At 45.9% G+C, this 15,648-nt stretch overlaps 1 protein-coding gene and 1 long non-coding RNA gene across 4 annotated transcripts in view; one reads left to right on the plus strand and one right to left on the minus strand.

The window, feature by feature from the left end:
- UBE4B (ubiquitination factor E4B) overlaps positions 1-15,648 on the minus strand; it is a 128,036-nt gene that overhangs the window by 87,024 nt on the left and 25,364 nt on the right. For all 3 annotated transcript variants that reach the window (XM_047724476.1, XM_047724475.1, XM_047724478.1), the window contains exon 2: positions 819-1,005. In XM_047724476.1, the coding sequence (XP_047580432.1) occupies positions 819-1,005 (187 nt within the window). The remainder of the gene's footprint in view (positions 1-818; positions 1,006-15,648) is intronic.
- On the plus strand, positions 696-15,643 carry LOC125097073 (uncharacterized). Its single transcript, XR_007126481.1, has 3 exons — positions 696-799; positions 13,983-14,141; positions 15,154-15,643. It is a non-coding gene; the product is annotated as an uncharacterized LOC125097073 (long non-coding RNA).

A 15,648-nucleotide genomic window follows, 5' to 3' on the forward strand; every position in this document is an offset into this window, starting at 1 on the left:
GACATGGTGATGAATGCAGATCTGAACGCACCTGCTTTTTCAAAATTAGAATCCCAATTATAATACTCATTATAATGGTAACAATTCTTAGGCTCAGTAGAAAAGTTCACTTGATAAAAGACAGATATTTTCAAATATACAGTATGCATCAATATCACTGTTTTCCAACAAAGGCAGTCGTGGATATCAACTGTGAGCCCATTAATTATAAAGAAAGAAGTTTTCACATTAATTGTCAGTGAGATAGCTCTAAAACATCCCGTCACGTAAACTTTTATACCCTGAAAGTTCAGAGAAAGACTTACAAGACAATGTAAAATGGAGCCAAAGTAATGAAATGTAAAATGAAGTAAAATGAAGACAAAGTAAATAAGAAGGAAATTCATATTTCGAGGTTTGTTATTTTGGCTGTTATTCTAATCTTGCATTTTCAGATGATTTTATCATAAAAGAAAAGCACCAACCAAACTCATAAAATCAGCTGAGCCAAATTAAGCTTTAATGGCTTTGCCATCAGAGATGAAGACCTGAGCCGCCTGTATGAAACAAAGGATGAAAGTTATGGAAAGGAAAACAATTAGTTTTAACAGATGACCATCAAAATGAACAGAGATGAACAAAACACGATATAATGATCTTAATCGTTTAAACTACTCCTTGCAGAATTTTTGTTTTGTTTTGTTTTTTGCTTGCAGGATATTAAAAAGTTGCTGTCCTCAATTCATTTCACCCTGCTGTGAAAATGTCACCATCGCAAGCTTCCTAGAAAGCTATGACGGAGATTATAAACGTGGCCCATGTAAGAGAGTAAGGCTTACCTGATGCACCTATTGGGGAGGTAGCTGGGGTCATGTTGTGGACACTGAGACCAAGGCTCTGGGAGGGGCCTGGGGCTGATGCTGCTATGGGAGGCCCCAGAGGGTTCTCCCTCTGGGGCGAGGTGAGCGGGGTGGTTGGCTGGGAGGTCTGTCCACCAGCAAGTCGTGCAAGGCGCCTCCGTCGGATCTACAAGAGGGGAGAAAAGACATTCTGTAACTCAACCGAAGAAACATAATTCTGCCCCAGGACGACATTAAGGCTGTCAGTAAGCATCGAAAACCACGCTGGCGCTTAACGGCCAAACAGGTCTTGAGAAAAAAGGGCTCATTCAAAACAAGTAATAACTTGGCATACCAGTACCTTCACGGACTACCACCTCGCTTTTTAAAAACTGCATCTCATTGCCTTATGATCCCCATTTATCACACTTTCTTAAGTGATAGCGTGAATCTGCCACAAGCATACTACACTTTTAAACACACCAAAGCTTGTTATTTAAATAAAACCACATAACTCGGTTATTTCAAAACAGGTCAGTTGTTTTGGGGGAGGTTTTTGGGTTTGTTTTTGTTTTGTTTTTTGTTTTTTAAGAAAGGGAGAGAGAGAGAGAGAAGGGGGAGGGGGAAAGGGCAAAGGGAGAAGGAGACAGAATTCCAAAAAAGCGCCATACCAATGCCGCGGCCAATGCAGGGCTTGATTTCATGGCCCTTGAGATCATGACCTGAGCAGAAGTCAAGAGTCAGATACTCAAACGACTGAGCCACCCAGGCTCCCCTAAACAGGTGAGATTTTAAATACCCAATTTATTTATTATTATTATTTTTGAGAGAGAGACACAGTGACAGAGGGAACCGAAGCAGGGGAACCAGGAGAGGAAGAAGCAGGCTTCCCGCGGAGCAGGGAGCCTGATGCGGGGCTCGATCCCAGGACTCTGGAATCAGGCCCTGATCTGAAGGCAGACGCTTTAATGACTGAACCACCCAGGCGCCTCATAAATACCCAATTTAATTTACTAAAGCAAAAGTAACAAACATTACACTAAGACACAAATTTTGTCCTCACTTTCAGGAGCAAAACAATTCAATTTTTCTTACTTAATTGCAATAAAAATATAATCCGCTACTTCTTCCCTATAATAATATCCCAGAGTTATCCAGCGATTAAAATATTTGCCACAAAATCCCAGTGGGTTCCGAAAATGCTTCCCTCACATTTTGATAATCATTAATTTACAACCAGGCAATAAACTCTCACTGACCACCTGCTGTCCCATGCAGTGAGGACATCTAACTACTGTGATAAGCTTCTGGCTCTACACAGCCATCCAAGAAGCAAACCAACTAGGCTGCTACACTCATTTCATCACTAAAAAGGAAGATGAAAAAGTCAACCTACGACAGTGCTGACCAGGATGGACCGCATCTGAACTAAGCATCTGTCATCCTGACACTGCAGACAACCTGCTCCTTCTGTTGTTCAGACAACCAAGGACATCCTGATTCTTTTTTTTTTTTTTTAAGATTTTATTTATTTATTTGACAGAGATCACAAGTAGGCAGAGAGGCAGGCAGAGAGAGAGGGGGAAACAGGCTCCCTGCTGAGTGGACAGCCCAATGCAGGGCTCGATCCCAGGACCCTGAGATCATGACCTAAGCCGAAGGCAGAGGCTTAACCCGCTGAGCCATTCAGGCACCCCAGACATTCTGATTCTTGACCCCAAAGTTGAGAAGCCCATTCCTATGTCCCAGCTGCGAATACACCTATCAACGAACTTCCACAAAATCCTGAAGTTGTCTGGTTGTTCATCTATCTACTTCATTATATTAAATCCCTTGAAGGAAAGATTGGGTCTTACTAATTAAAAATAAACATTGAGGGCGCCTGGGTGGCTCAGTGAGTTAAGCCGCTGCCTTCGGCTCAGGTCATGATCTCAGGGTCCTGGGATCGAGTCCCGCATCGGGCTCTCTGCTCAGCAGGGAGCCTGCTTCCCTCTCTCTCTCTCTGCCTGCCTCTCTGTCTACTTGTGATCTCTCTCTGTCAAATAAATAAATAAAACCTTTAAAAAAATAAAAATAAAATAAACATTGAGAGACGCCCGGATGGCTCCGTTGGTTAGGCATGCGACTTGATCTCAGAGTTGGGAGTTCAAGCCCCATGCTGGGGGAAAAGATTACAAATCAAAAAAATAAATAAAAAATCGGGGCACCTGGGTGGCTCAGTGGGTTAAGCCTCTGCCTTCGGCTCAGGTCATGATCTCAGGGTCCTGGGATCGAGCCCCGCATCGGGCTCTCTGCTCAGTGGGGAGCCTGCTTCCCCCTCTTTCTCTGCCTACCTCTCTGCCTACTTGCGACCTCTCTCTCTTTCAAATAAATAAATAAAATCTTTAAGAAAAATTAATAAAAATAAAAAATAAACTGAAAAAATAAAATTAAAATAAACACTGACATAGCACTTTGTCTTCTGGCAATGTTCTCAACACTTTATAAAGCCAAACTCATTTAATCCTTATAATGAGCTTTTGTGTGCACTTATGCCCATTTTACATCTGGGCAAACTGAGGCACAGAGGTTACATCCTTGCTTAATTAGTAAGCGGCAGAGCTGGAACGTGAGCCCACACCATCTGGCTGCACAGCCTGTGCCCTCACCACTACTCCAATAGTCTTGGGGATTTCTGGGGATCTCCGAGACCCTTACAAGAGGGCATGCTGAGGCCAAAGCTATTTTTACAATATCACTAAGACATCTGCCTCTTTTGCTCTCATTCTCAATGGTCCAGTGGAGTTTTCCAGAGACCATGTAACATGTCATGTTGCAACAACTTAAATACGGAATTTAATATGAGAATTCAGCTGTATTCTAGTAAATCGGACATTTAAAAGACTTGCAGAAGTGAGGATAACATCAACTTTTCTCACTAAATATGTTTGTTTGGGGGTGCCTGGGTGGCTCAGTTGGCTAAGTGACTGGCTTCAGCTCAGGTGATGATCCTGGAGTCCCCAGACCGAGTCCCGCATTGGGCTCCCAGCTCCACGGGAAGTCTGCTTCTCCCTCTGACCTTCTCCCCTCTCATGCTCTCTCTCTCTCAAATAAATAAATAAAATCATTTTTAAAAATATGCTTGTTTTGGGGGCACCTGGGTGGCTCAGTGGTTAAGCCTCTGCCTTCGGCTCGGGTCATGGTCTCAGGGTCCTGGGATCGAGTCCCACATCGGGCTCTCTGCTCTGCAGGGAGCCTGCTTCCTCCTCTCTCTCTCTCTGCTTGCCTCTCTGCCCACTTGTGATCTCTCTCTGTCAAATAAATAAAATCTAAAAAAAAAAAAAAAAAGAAAAAAGAAAAAAAATATGCTTGTTTTGGAAAATGTGGTCTTTTCATTAGAGATACATTATTTACATTAACATACAATGTTTTTATTATTATTTTTTAGGTTTCTCACTTTTTATTTCTATTATGGCAAATTCAATGGATAGAACCCACCTGAAAAAAAGCTCCTTGAGATCTTCACCGTTTCCTAAGAGTGTAAAGGAGTCCTGAGACCAAATCTCTGAGAATCAGGAGGCCCTCTAGTCTTCATCCTTATCTCCCTACTGTCAAGCCCCACACCTGCTCTGTTAACAGACGAAAGAAATTCCTGAAGTGTTTCTCTCATGAACACTTACCTGGGGTAGAGGGTGGGGAACATGGCCCAGAAATTTCCGATCCAATTACTCAAGCCACAGACCCAGGATTTGTGTTTACTGCTTCCTCGCTTCCCTTCGTCTCCTCAAACACCCAGTTTGTCACCAAGCTCTGCTCCTTCGACCTGGGTCCACCCTCTCCCCTCAGCTCCTCAGCCACCACCCTACCTAGGCCACCACCCTTTCTCACCAGGCCCTCTGCCAAAGGGCCCAAGGAATCCGTGTCCGCTCTGGCCTGGTCAAAGCAAAGGCTCCACATTACTTTCTTTAAAGACTTTCAAAGTTTCAGATTTCGGAAATGAATGCAAATCAAACCACGATGAAGATAACACCTCATACCCATGAAGACAGCTGCCATGGAAAAAAAAACAGAAAATAACAAGTGTTCGTGAGGACGTGAAGAAACTGGAGCCCTCATGCACCGGTGGTGGGAATGTCAAGTGGTGCAGCCACTTTTTAAACAGTTGGGTGGGTCTTCAAAAAATTAAAACCAGAATTACCATAGGAGCCGGTAATTCCACTACTAGGGAGTACCCAAGAAAATAGAAAGCAGGGACTCAAACAGGGAGCTATTCCCCCAGGTTCACAGCAGCGCTGTCAGTAAGAGCAACCCAGTGTCCATCCGCGGGTCAACAAAATGTAGCACACAGGCACAACGGAACAGTACTCAGCCTTAAAACAGATGTCCTGACACGTGTGGCAACACAGATGCACCTTGAGGACATGAGGCTAAGTGGGATCGGCTAGTGACAAAAAGGCAAACACGGTATGATTCCACTTACAAGGTATCCAGAGTAGCCAAATTCACAGAGACAGAAAGTAAAATAGTAGTTGCCAAGGGCTGGGGCGAGTTTCAAAATCTAAGTATAGAATAAAATCCTAAGTGATAAGAAAGCATGTTATCCAACTTTTTCCTACAATCTCTTCTCCACGCAGCCATCACAGTAATTCTTTAAAAACACACACCACCCTCCCCTGCTCAAACCATTCAACGGCTTCCCACTGCACTTGGAATAAAAACTAAGTCATCACCATGACCTGGGGAGCCCCTGGAGGTCTCTCCAGGCTCACGGTGAACCACACGAGGCGCCAGCCACACCGGCCCCATTATTAGCCCTCGTTTACCTTCAGCCACTTGCAATTCCTTAAGCCTAGACACAATTTTCTAATTCTTGGCATGGCTGGTTCTTTCTCTTCCTTCCATTCTCAGCTTAAGTATCACCTCCTCTTAGAGGACTTCCCTGATCACTTACTTACCTAGCATGATCCTTCCCTCCACACGCACTGATGCTGTAGCCTTCTGATCACACGCTCCAAGCACTCTGCAAGGTCTATAATTACATTATCTATTTCTTCTGGTTTTTCCAAGATTTATTTATTTGAGAGAGAGGGTGTGCATGCCCATGCACCTGTGGTGGGGGGCAGAGGGAGAGGGACAAGCAGACTCCATGCTGAGCGTGAAGCCCCATGTGGGGCTTAATCCCATGACCCCGAGATCATGACCTGAACTGAAACCGAGCTGGATGCTTAACAACGGAGCCATCGAGGGGCCCCTGTCATTACATTATCTATTTCTTACTGTCTTGCTTACTATCTGTTTCCTTATTAGAATGGAAGCGCCATGAGAAAAGCACGTCTGTGTTGTTTTCACGGATATATCTCCAGCACTGAGCACAGTGCCAGGCACGTAACAGGTCTAAACGTACTGAACAATGGGAAAAAAGAATACATCAAATCAAAACAGACGAAGTATTCAAGCCACACAGAAGGATGTTTAACTGAACAGTCAAAGCTCAGAGTTTCTGACGTCTGACATTGACTCCTCTTCAGACAGCCACTCATTCAACAAATAAAATACTCATCAAGTACAGGAGAGTAAACTAAGAGTTTCTGCTCTCGTGGCGCTCAGATTTTAGCAGAGGCCAAAAGGACAAGAGCCAAACGGGCAAAAAGAATGCCAGCGGGTTATGAGCACCATCAGAGAGAAATAAAGTAGGGGAGGGAGGGACAGCAGGGCACGTGGGGAGAGGGTGCTGCGATTTTTACATAAGATAGACGGAAAGGCGTCTCTGCTAACGGGGGCATCAGCAAACATGAAGGAAGAGAGGAAGGCAACCAGGTGGGTATCTGGGAAGTATGGGGGGGTGTGAGTGGCTCATGTTCAAGGTCAGCAAGCCTTGTGTGGCTGGGCAAAATAAGTAAGAGAGAGAGAGAAGATGATGAGATCAGAGGCATGAAGGGGCCTCGTAGGCCGTGGTGAAAACACTGGGAAGCTGCCAGGGGGTTTTGACCAGAAAAGTGACATAATTCAACTTACATTTCTAAATTATTATTTTGGCTGCTATGGAGAATAAAAGAGTGACATAATTCAACTTACATTTTAAAGTATTATTGTGGCTGCTAGGGGAGAAAGGGAATAGGCAGTGAGGGCACTTAGGAGGATGCCGACACCCTGAACTTGGGTGGGTGGCCGTGAGGGCTGTGGTGGGTGATCAGCTGCGATACGCTTTGAAGGCAGAGCACAAGCTCATGGGATTTGCGGATAGACCGGATGGAAGCGGGACAGAACCAAAGGAGGTAATAAGGCTGACACCGATATCTTGGGCCTGAGCAACTCACCAAATCGGTTTACTGAGACAAAGACGATGGTAGGAAACATGGAGGGAGGGAGGAGATAAAAGTTTTTTTAGAAACATGATTATTAAACACGCAGACGACGTTATCTTCATGTGAATTCTATAACTTTTAATTGAGTATAAGATAGTAATTAGGGGGCGGCTGGGTGGCTCCCAGCCGGTGAGGCGTCTGCCTTCAGCTCAGGTCATGATCACAGGGTCCTGGGATCAAGTCCCCGGTTCTCCTGCTCCCTCTGCCTCTCCCCTGCTTGTACACTCTCTCTCTCAAATAAATACAATCTTTTAAAAATAAATAAATAGTGATTAAATAAATAACAATTAAAATGAAAACAGGGGGCGCCTGGGTGGCTCAGTGGGTTAAAGCCTCTGCCTTCGGCTCAGGTCATGATCCCAGGGTCCTGGGATCGAGCCCCGCATCGGGCTCTGCTCAGCGGGGAGCCTGCTTCCCTTCCTCTCTCTTTGCCTGCCTCTCTGCCTACTTGTGTTCTCTGTCTGTCAAATAAATAAATTTAAAAAATCTTTAAAAAAATAAATAAATAAAATAAAATGAAAACAGGATCTGATGTGCAGGACAGAGGGCAGGTTAGGATGACCCTTGCAGAGCTGTTGGCTTCCAGACAGCACGGAGAGCCGTGAGCAGGGATGCGGTCACCAAGGCAGCGCGTGCCGACGGTGATTCAGGAGTCCGAGGACGAAGCCCGCCAACACACCAACAACTGGCCCGGGGGAAGGGAGGGGAGGGGACACCAAAGAGGAGACCGAGAATGGTGTCGGGAGGCCTCCGGGTTCACCGGGAGGACTGACCCTGCCTTCCTAGAAACCAGTCAGAGACTTGCCGTGGCGAGTAACGTCACGCAGGGGACAGGCGAGCCACACGAAGGGGGACAGGTGCCTGTCGGAACTGGCGAAGAGGGGGAGCTGAAGGCCTTGTCAAGGCCTGTTTGGAGGAATGCAGGGGCGGAAAGCTTGACTGAGCAGCTCCAACCAAGCCTGGGAGACTGCGAGCACTGACCTTGGAGACTTTCTACTGTAAGGAAAAAAAAAACCAGAGGAGCGAAAGTGGGGGGGGGGGGGGGAGCGCACCCTGCGGAGGAGAGCGGGAAAGATGCAAGTGTCGGAGCACGGGGGTGCGGGCCCAGTGCTGTCACACGCACCACGCACAGGAAAGGTGGCTGCGGCGCAGGGACGGGAACCCACAACCCGGCAGGACGCCTGCCTGCTGGTGTCCCCGACTGGCCGTGCTCGCTGTCATCTTGGGTGACATGCTTAACTCCTTCCCGGAGGGGGCGGGGATAATCAACCCCTACAGAGCTTGCCCAGGCAGCTGTTACAATTAGACGGGGCGGCGTGTGTTTGTAGAAGCGCCCTGACAACTCCAGCTGAGGACAAAGTAAGGGCGGTGCATCCCACTCCGGAACCCGGGGGCGGGCCGGTGAGGGAGCTCGGGTCCACACGGCAGTCCGGGTGCCGCTCGCGACAGTATGAAGCAGAAGCAGCGAGATGTAAACCAGCACAGACCGCGTGATTCCATCTGTATCAGGTTCACGGACAGAGAGAAGAGGTGTGGGCAGGCGCCCAGGCCGCCGCCGGTCTTGTTCTGTAACTGACGCCGGTTTCGCAGGTGCGCGCGGTGTGGAAATGCCCTGGGCCGCAAGCCTGCCGTGTGGGCAGTGGCTTCCAGGATTGTGCCTGGCTCCTCACAACCTCAGTGTCCAATGGAGTCTTCTCTATGTTTCGAACGTGACGTAATTTCATTTTTTTAAAGACATTATTTATTGGGGCGCCTGGGCAACTCAGTCGGTGAGAAGTCTGCCTTCGGCTCAGGGCATGATCTTGGGGTCCTGAGATCGAAGCCCATGTTGGGCTGCCTGCTCAGCAGGGAGTCTGCTTCTCCCTCTGTGCTCTCCCTCTCTCTCAAATAAATAAATAAATAACATCTTTTAAAATAAATAAATAAATAATTTTTTAAAGGATTTTATTTATTTACTAGAAAAGAGACAGAGCAAGCAAGAGAGAGAAGGAGGCGGGGCAGAGGGAGAAACAGGCTCCCCTCTGAGCAGGGAGCCCGATGTGGGGCTCAATCCCAGGACCCGGAGATCATGACCTGAGCCAAAGGTAGATGCTTAACTGACTGAGCCACCCAAGTGCCCCTCAAACATGATACAATTGTTTTTAAAGATTTTATTTATTTATTTGTCAGAGAGAGAGAGAGAGTACAAGCAAGGGGAAGGGCACACAGAGGGAGAAGCAGGCTCCCCGCTGAGCAGGAAGCCTCATGTGGGGGCTCTATCCCAGGACCCCAGGATCATGCCCTGAGCCAAAGGCAGATGCTTAACTGGATGAGCCCCCCAGGTGTCCCAAACGTGGTTCAATTTTTTAAAAAATTAATCATACTTGTCCTTCAAGGCCTACAAGTGCTACATTTTTTTGTGTGAATTCTGTATTATTTTTCATTTAGCATAAAAGAATAAGTAAGTAGTAATTAAAATATCTTACATATCTGATACTCAAAGTAGTACTTTAATTTTTTTAAAGATTTTATTTATTTTATTTGAGAGAGAGTGAGCATGAGAAGAGGAAGGGTCAGAGGGAGAAGCAGACTCCCCACCAAGCAGGGAGCCCGATGCAGGACTCGATCTAGGACTCCAGCATCATGACCTGAGCTGAAGGCAGTCGCCCGACCAACTGAGCCACCGAGGCACCCAGTACTTTAATTTTAAAAAAGTGTTTATCTAGAGGCCCCTGGTGGATCGGTTGGTTCAAGTGTCTGACTCTTGGTTTCGACCCAGGTCACGATCTCGGGGTCATGGGACTGAATCCCACGTGAGCTCCCCGCTCAGTGCACATTCTGCTTGGAATTCTTTTCCCCTCCCTCCCCCTCTGCTGCTCCTCCTGCTCTCTCTCTCCCAAATAAATAAAATCTTTAAAATGTGCTTATCTATACACACCCATACAACGGAAGGCCTGATGAAGGGAGACTAAAATTTTTACAGAAACCAGCATTCGGGCAGATCTGCCTGAAGCTGAGCTTCAGTACCTTAAAGGCAGCTAACTTAGGAGCCCATGCTTGGTTTCAAATTCAAGTTCAACTTTTACCACTTACTACCCAGGTAGGATCAAGATAAGTCACTTAACCCTCTCTGGGCTTCAGTGTCCACGTCTGTACAATGGGGGTAAAAACTGTAGCCTCCACAGAGTAGTGGGAAAACCAGCATCCGTGCCCTGCGCCCTACTTTACTTTTCTCCACGGCTCGTATCTGACCTCCTATACACGTGATGTTCTTTTTTTTTTTTAAGACTTTATTTATTCATTTGACAGATAGAGATCACGTAGGCAGAGAGGCAGGCAGAGAGAGAGAGAGGAGGAAGCAGGCTCCCTGCCGAGCAGAGAGCCCAATGCGGGGCTCGATCCCAGAACCCCGAGATCATGACCCAGAGCCGAAGGCAGAGGCTTAACCCACTGAGCCACCCAGGCGCCCCTACACGTGATGTTCTTTATGCACTGCTTTATGCACTCTTTATGTTCCCCGACTCTAGGCTTCTCGAAGCAAGGACTTCTCTCAGTTTCCTCTCTGATGCCTCACCGGTGCCTAGAAGAGTGCCGGGTACACGGAAGATGCTCTCTGAGCAGCTGCTGAATTGATGAAAGAATAAATGAAAAGTGCTAGAAAATGTCTTGCACATAAAATTTACTGTTCAGGAATTAATATTATCATTACTTTGAAAAAGCACACATGGTGTTTTTAAAAACATATATATATATATATAAAGCCACTTTTCAATCTGGTGTCAAGTTCAGCCTGAGATATTATATTTAAATGGTTCTTCTGGGTGAACATAGAATAAATGTCCTGGCTCATGGCGATATGCGGGCTTGAAGAAAGGAAGTTTTCCAAGAAAGATTTCCACTGCGCTGGCGTTCCCCAATCCCTACCCCCAGCACTCCGCAAACACAGGTCAGAAAGAAAGAAAGAGAGAGAGAGAGAGAGAAAGGAGAGTGAAGAATCAGGACTTTGTGAAATACAGTGTGGACTATTAACAGAGACAGAGGAGGGCAGTGAGGGACATAGGCAGGTCCGTGCATGACACGAACTGGTAGGAGATGACTGATAAAACCAGTCCTCACCCACCCCCATCTTAAAGACCTACTGGGAAGAGGAGAAGGAGCCACAGAAGGGCCAGCGCTCTGGGCTGCCTACACCGTACTCCATGGAGGATAGTGCCCTTCGGGAGACGGACCACTTTCTAAGACAGGGGTGGCCATGAATTGGTTTAGCAGCCGGAAGACCCAGGGAATATCTAGACAGGAGACTGCTGGGAGATGGCTGTAAGCATCTGAAGGTATGAGGGCTCATCTCATTAATTTGACTATTAAGAGATGTGACCTCACTTTTATCACAAACAGAACATCACAACATGTGAGACACAAACTAAAAATAGCTCGGCACATCAAAATATTATTGAACTTTTTTCTCTTTGCTTAGTCTACTTTTTAACAAACTAAGCATGTATGATTGGTATAACCTCTCTTAAATAAGAATTCAGTTTTCCCAGATGTCACAAAGAGAAAACAGCAAAAGCATAAAAAAGGAGCTTCCAGTTCTGCAACTTACGTCCTGAGCCACAATTCAAACCCAAACATACAGATCATGAAATCTCATTTCTAGAGTTTTTCTGGTCTTGACCATGTGAGTTCTCATTTCACAAGTGGCATTAAAATAGGGCTTTCCCCAGAATTGTTCGATTTGGATGCATTTCCTACTCTCACGTTCCTGATCAACTAAAAATAGATTTAAAACAGCTACTGTTCAAACCAGCAAGGGCCTCTGCAGTGACGTGGGGCAGAGGCTCTGACAGGATGGGCCCAACTCTTCCTCTCATTTTTAGCGGGGTCTTCTTTTGGGGGGGGGGGTGGGAAATCCAAAAAACATTGCTTTAAATTTAGTAAACAGTCATTCCACAGAAGCATCTTTCAATACTCTTTTTTTTTTTTTAAAGATTTTTTATTTATTTATTTGACAGAGAGAGATCACAAGTAGATGGAGAGGCAGGCAGAGAGAGAGAGAGGGAAGCAGGATCTCTGCCGAGCAGAGAACCCGATGCGGGACTCGATCCCAGGACCCTGAGATCATGACCTGAGCCGAAGGCAGCGGCTTAACCCACTGAGCCACCCAGGCGCCCCATCTTTCAATACTCTTAAAAAATTAAATTCCAACATAAACACGTTTGAATATTTACTCCTTAGAATGGTGCCCTGGAGATGCCACTGATTTTGATTATTGCTGATTTTGTATCTCAAAGTAAATGCATTCAAATATCAACATCAGGGCACCTGGGTGCCTCAGTCGTTAAGCATCTGCCTTGGGCTCAGGTCATAATCCCAGGTTTCTGGGATGGAGCCCAGCATCAGGCTCCTTGCTCAGCGGGGAGCCTGCTTCTCCCTCTCCCACTTCCCCTGCTTATGTTCCCTCTCTCACTGTCTCTCTGTCAAATAAATAAATAAAAATTTAAAATCTTAAAAAAAAAAAGTGAACATCACACCTCTGTGACCCAAAATTCACCAGCTGCCTTTTAAAAATTCACTATCTTAAATTAATCTTCACTCAAAAGCTCCAAGACTCTTGCCATCTAAATCTCTCCCCCCATCTGAAAAAAAGTATCAAGTTCAATCTGCTGTCACCCTATACATTAGGCCAAAAATACAGAAAAATCCTTTCTTTTAAAATAGGCCCCATGCCCCATGTGGATCTTGAATTCAGGACCCTGAGATTAAGAGTCCCATGCTCTACAGACTGAACCAGCCAGGCGCCCCTGCAAAAATTCTTTTTGCTTCAATCTTAACATTATGGCAAGAAGTTACTTAAATTCTCCTTCAGAGATTTCAAATGAACACAAGTAAATCTCTTCTTACTTCTCAATACAATCCCATCAGCTCTCCTGCGGACAGGAAGCTAACTGAGCACTCAGATAATAAAGTTTTCAAGGTTAGTCACTGACAACGAGTTCCAGAAGGGTGCTGGAAACTCAAAGACAAAACAATAATTTTTAATAATATGACTAACACTTACTCGGCCCTTAAACCATGCGCCAGATGCTATTCTAAGGGCTTCACAGTTTATAAACCTAGTTAATAACCCAAAGAGATCAGTCCATTTATTTATCTTTCCATTTTACAGATGAGGAAACTGAGCTCAGAGAGATAAGGTGACTTGCTCAAGGTGACACAGCTAGAAAATGAAAAAGGAGATAAAAGCCGGGACAGTCAGGGGGAGATAAGAGCCGGGACAGTTGGGGGGCCTGGGTGGCTCAGTGGGTTAAGCCTCTGCCTTCAGCTCAGGTCATGATCTCAGGGTCCTGGGATCGACCCCCTCATCGGGCTTTCTGCTCAGCAGGGAACCTGCTTCTCCCTCTCTCTCTCTTTGCCTGCTTCTCTACTTGTGATCTCTGTCAAATAAACAAATGAAATCTTTAAAAAAAAAAAAAAAAAAAAAAAGAGCCGAGACAGTCTAACTCTGGAGTGCCCCGTATGAACCACACCCCACTGATCTTTACAGCAGAAAATCCCTTCTGAAGTTGCAGGGACCTGCACATAGAGGTGGCCTCATTTCGCTGAAGACCCAGTACTTGTTCATTATCAGTTATGAGTTAATGAGCATATACATTAACATTAGTATTTCAAATACTGTATCCAACTCTATGAACACTGGACTATTTGTAAGCTCCCTCTCTGATGAAATAAAGAACATTTCTATTTTCTGGTCCAAAGTATACAGACTACCAGCAAAAACAAAAAAAAACAAAAAAAAAACAAAAAAAATGACACTTTGTGAACATAATCTTGCTCCCCGCAGATGCAGTCCTTTATTGGCTGATTAGGCGCTCTGAAGTCACTGTAGCAGGTGCTCAAGAGCGGAACACACCCGAGGAGTAAGCTCCACCCTCAAGGATTTCCAGATCCACTCGGGAAAAGACATGGACAAAAACCATCAATTGGGATACAGCACGGTAAGGTCTGCACGAGACCCAATGAGAGCAGAAAAGACACAAAGGAGGGCAACTCAGACCCCAGCTCAGGCTGGGGTATCTGTTATCACTTCATGGGGACGGTACAGATACGTACACACACACGTTCACACACACAGTGCATACATACACGCGTGCACACACGGGGAGCTCAATAATGCTGTATTTTTAAAAGAAAACAATGTTTTCTTTTTTTAAGATTTTATTTATTTATTTGAGAGAGAGCGAGTGAGCACAAACAGGGAGCGGCAGGCTGAGGGAGAGGGAGAAGCAGGCTCCACCCGGCAGGGAACCCGATGCGGGGAATGGATCCCAGGACCCCAAGATCATGACCCAAGTCAAAGGCAGATGCTCAACCAACGGAGCCAACCGGGCACCCCCAATGTGTTTTCTATTTACTTCAAGATCTCCTGCTCTTAAAAGGAGGATTTTCTTTTTTAAAGATTTTATTTTTAAGCAATCTCCACACCCAACATGAGGTTCAAACTCACATCCCGAGATCAAGAATCACAGGCTCCACCCACTGAGCCAGCCAGGCGACCCAAGGGGAACTATTTTTATGCACTGTTTTACCACAGTACTTTTTAAAATTAAGTTGGGGGGCGCCTGGGTGGCTCAGTGGGTTGAGGCCTCTGCCTTCGGCTCGGGTCATGGTCCCAGGGTCCTGGGATTGAGCCCCGCGTCGGGCTCTCTGCTCGGCGGGAAGCCTGCTTCTCCCTCTCTCTCTCTCTGCCTGCCTCTCTGCCTGCTTGTGATCTCTGTCTGTCAAATAAATGGGTGGAATCTTTAAAAAATAAAAAAATAAATAAATAAATAAATAAATAAAATTAAGTTGGAAACGCAGGTTGCAAAAGGACACACACAATAATTCCATTTGGGCATATTTACATTACAATGGATATTATTATTAAGTGTAAATTACACGTAAATGAAAATGGCAAGGATACATTAAAAAGTTTCTATTTTTTCCCCTCTTCTCCTTTCCCACAATTTCTGAAGAAGAAAACGATATCATCATTATTTCCTGCCATGCCTATAAAACTGGAAAACATGCCAGTAGAAGTGCAGCTCTGCTCCAGATCACCCTCGTTCCGACAGCCAGGACGGCGGAGCCTCCACGGGCCATAGGCTGGACTGGCTGGAAGGGACCCGGTCATTTCAGCTCGCATTTCACTGGCCAGAACAAGTCACATGGGCACAACTTAAGGCAGCTGGGCAGAGAAAGAGAGCCCTCCCCCAGGAAGGGGCAGTGAATATCCCAACAAGAACACCGTCTGGTACAGTAGAGTGTATTTAATTCACTGCATACGTGATGTTACGGTCACTTACCGCACAGGCCCCCCCAAGTAACTACCCAGAATCCCCTCTTCAGCTCTTGGCTCAAATGCTACTTCCCAGTGAGGCCTTCCCTTACCACCTCCTATCTCCCATCTCTGCTCTATGGTTCTCCACTTTCAAACAGTCCTGCCAAAACCAACAGGTATATGTATGTAC

The sequence above is a fragment of the Lutra lutra genome, chromosome 4, assembly GCF_902655055.1.
Source record: "Lutra lutra chromosome 4, mLutLut1.2, whole genome shotgun sequence".
Lineage (NCBI taxonomy): Eukaryota > Metazoa > Chordata > Mammalia > Carnivora > Mustelidae > Lutra > Lutra lutra.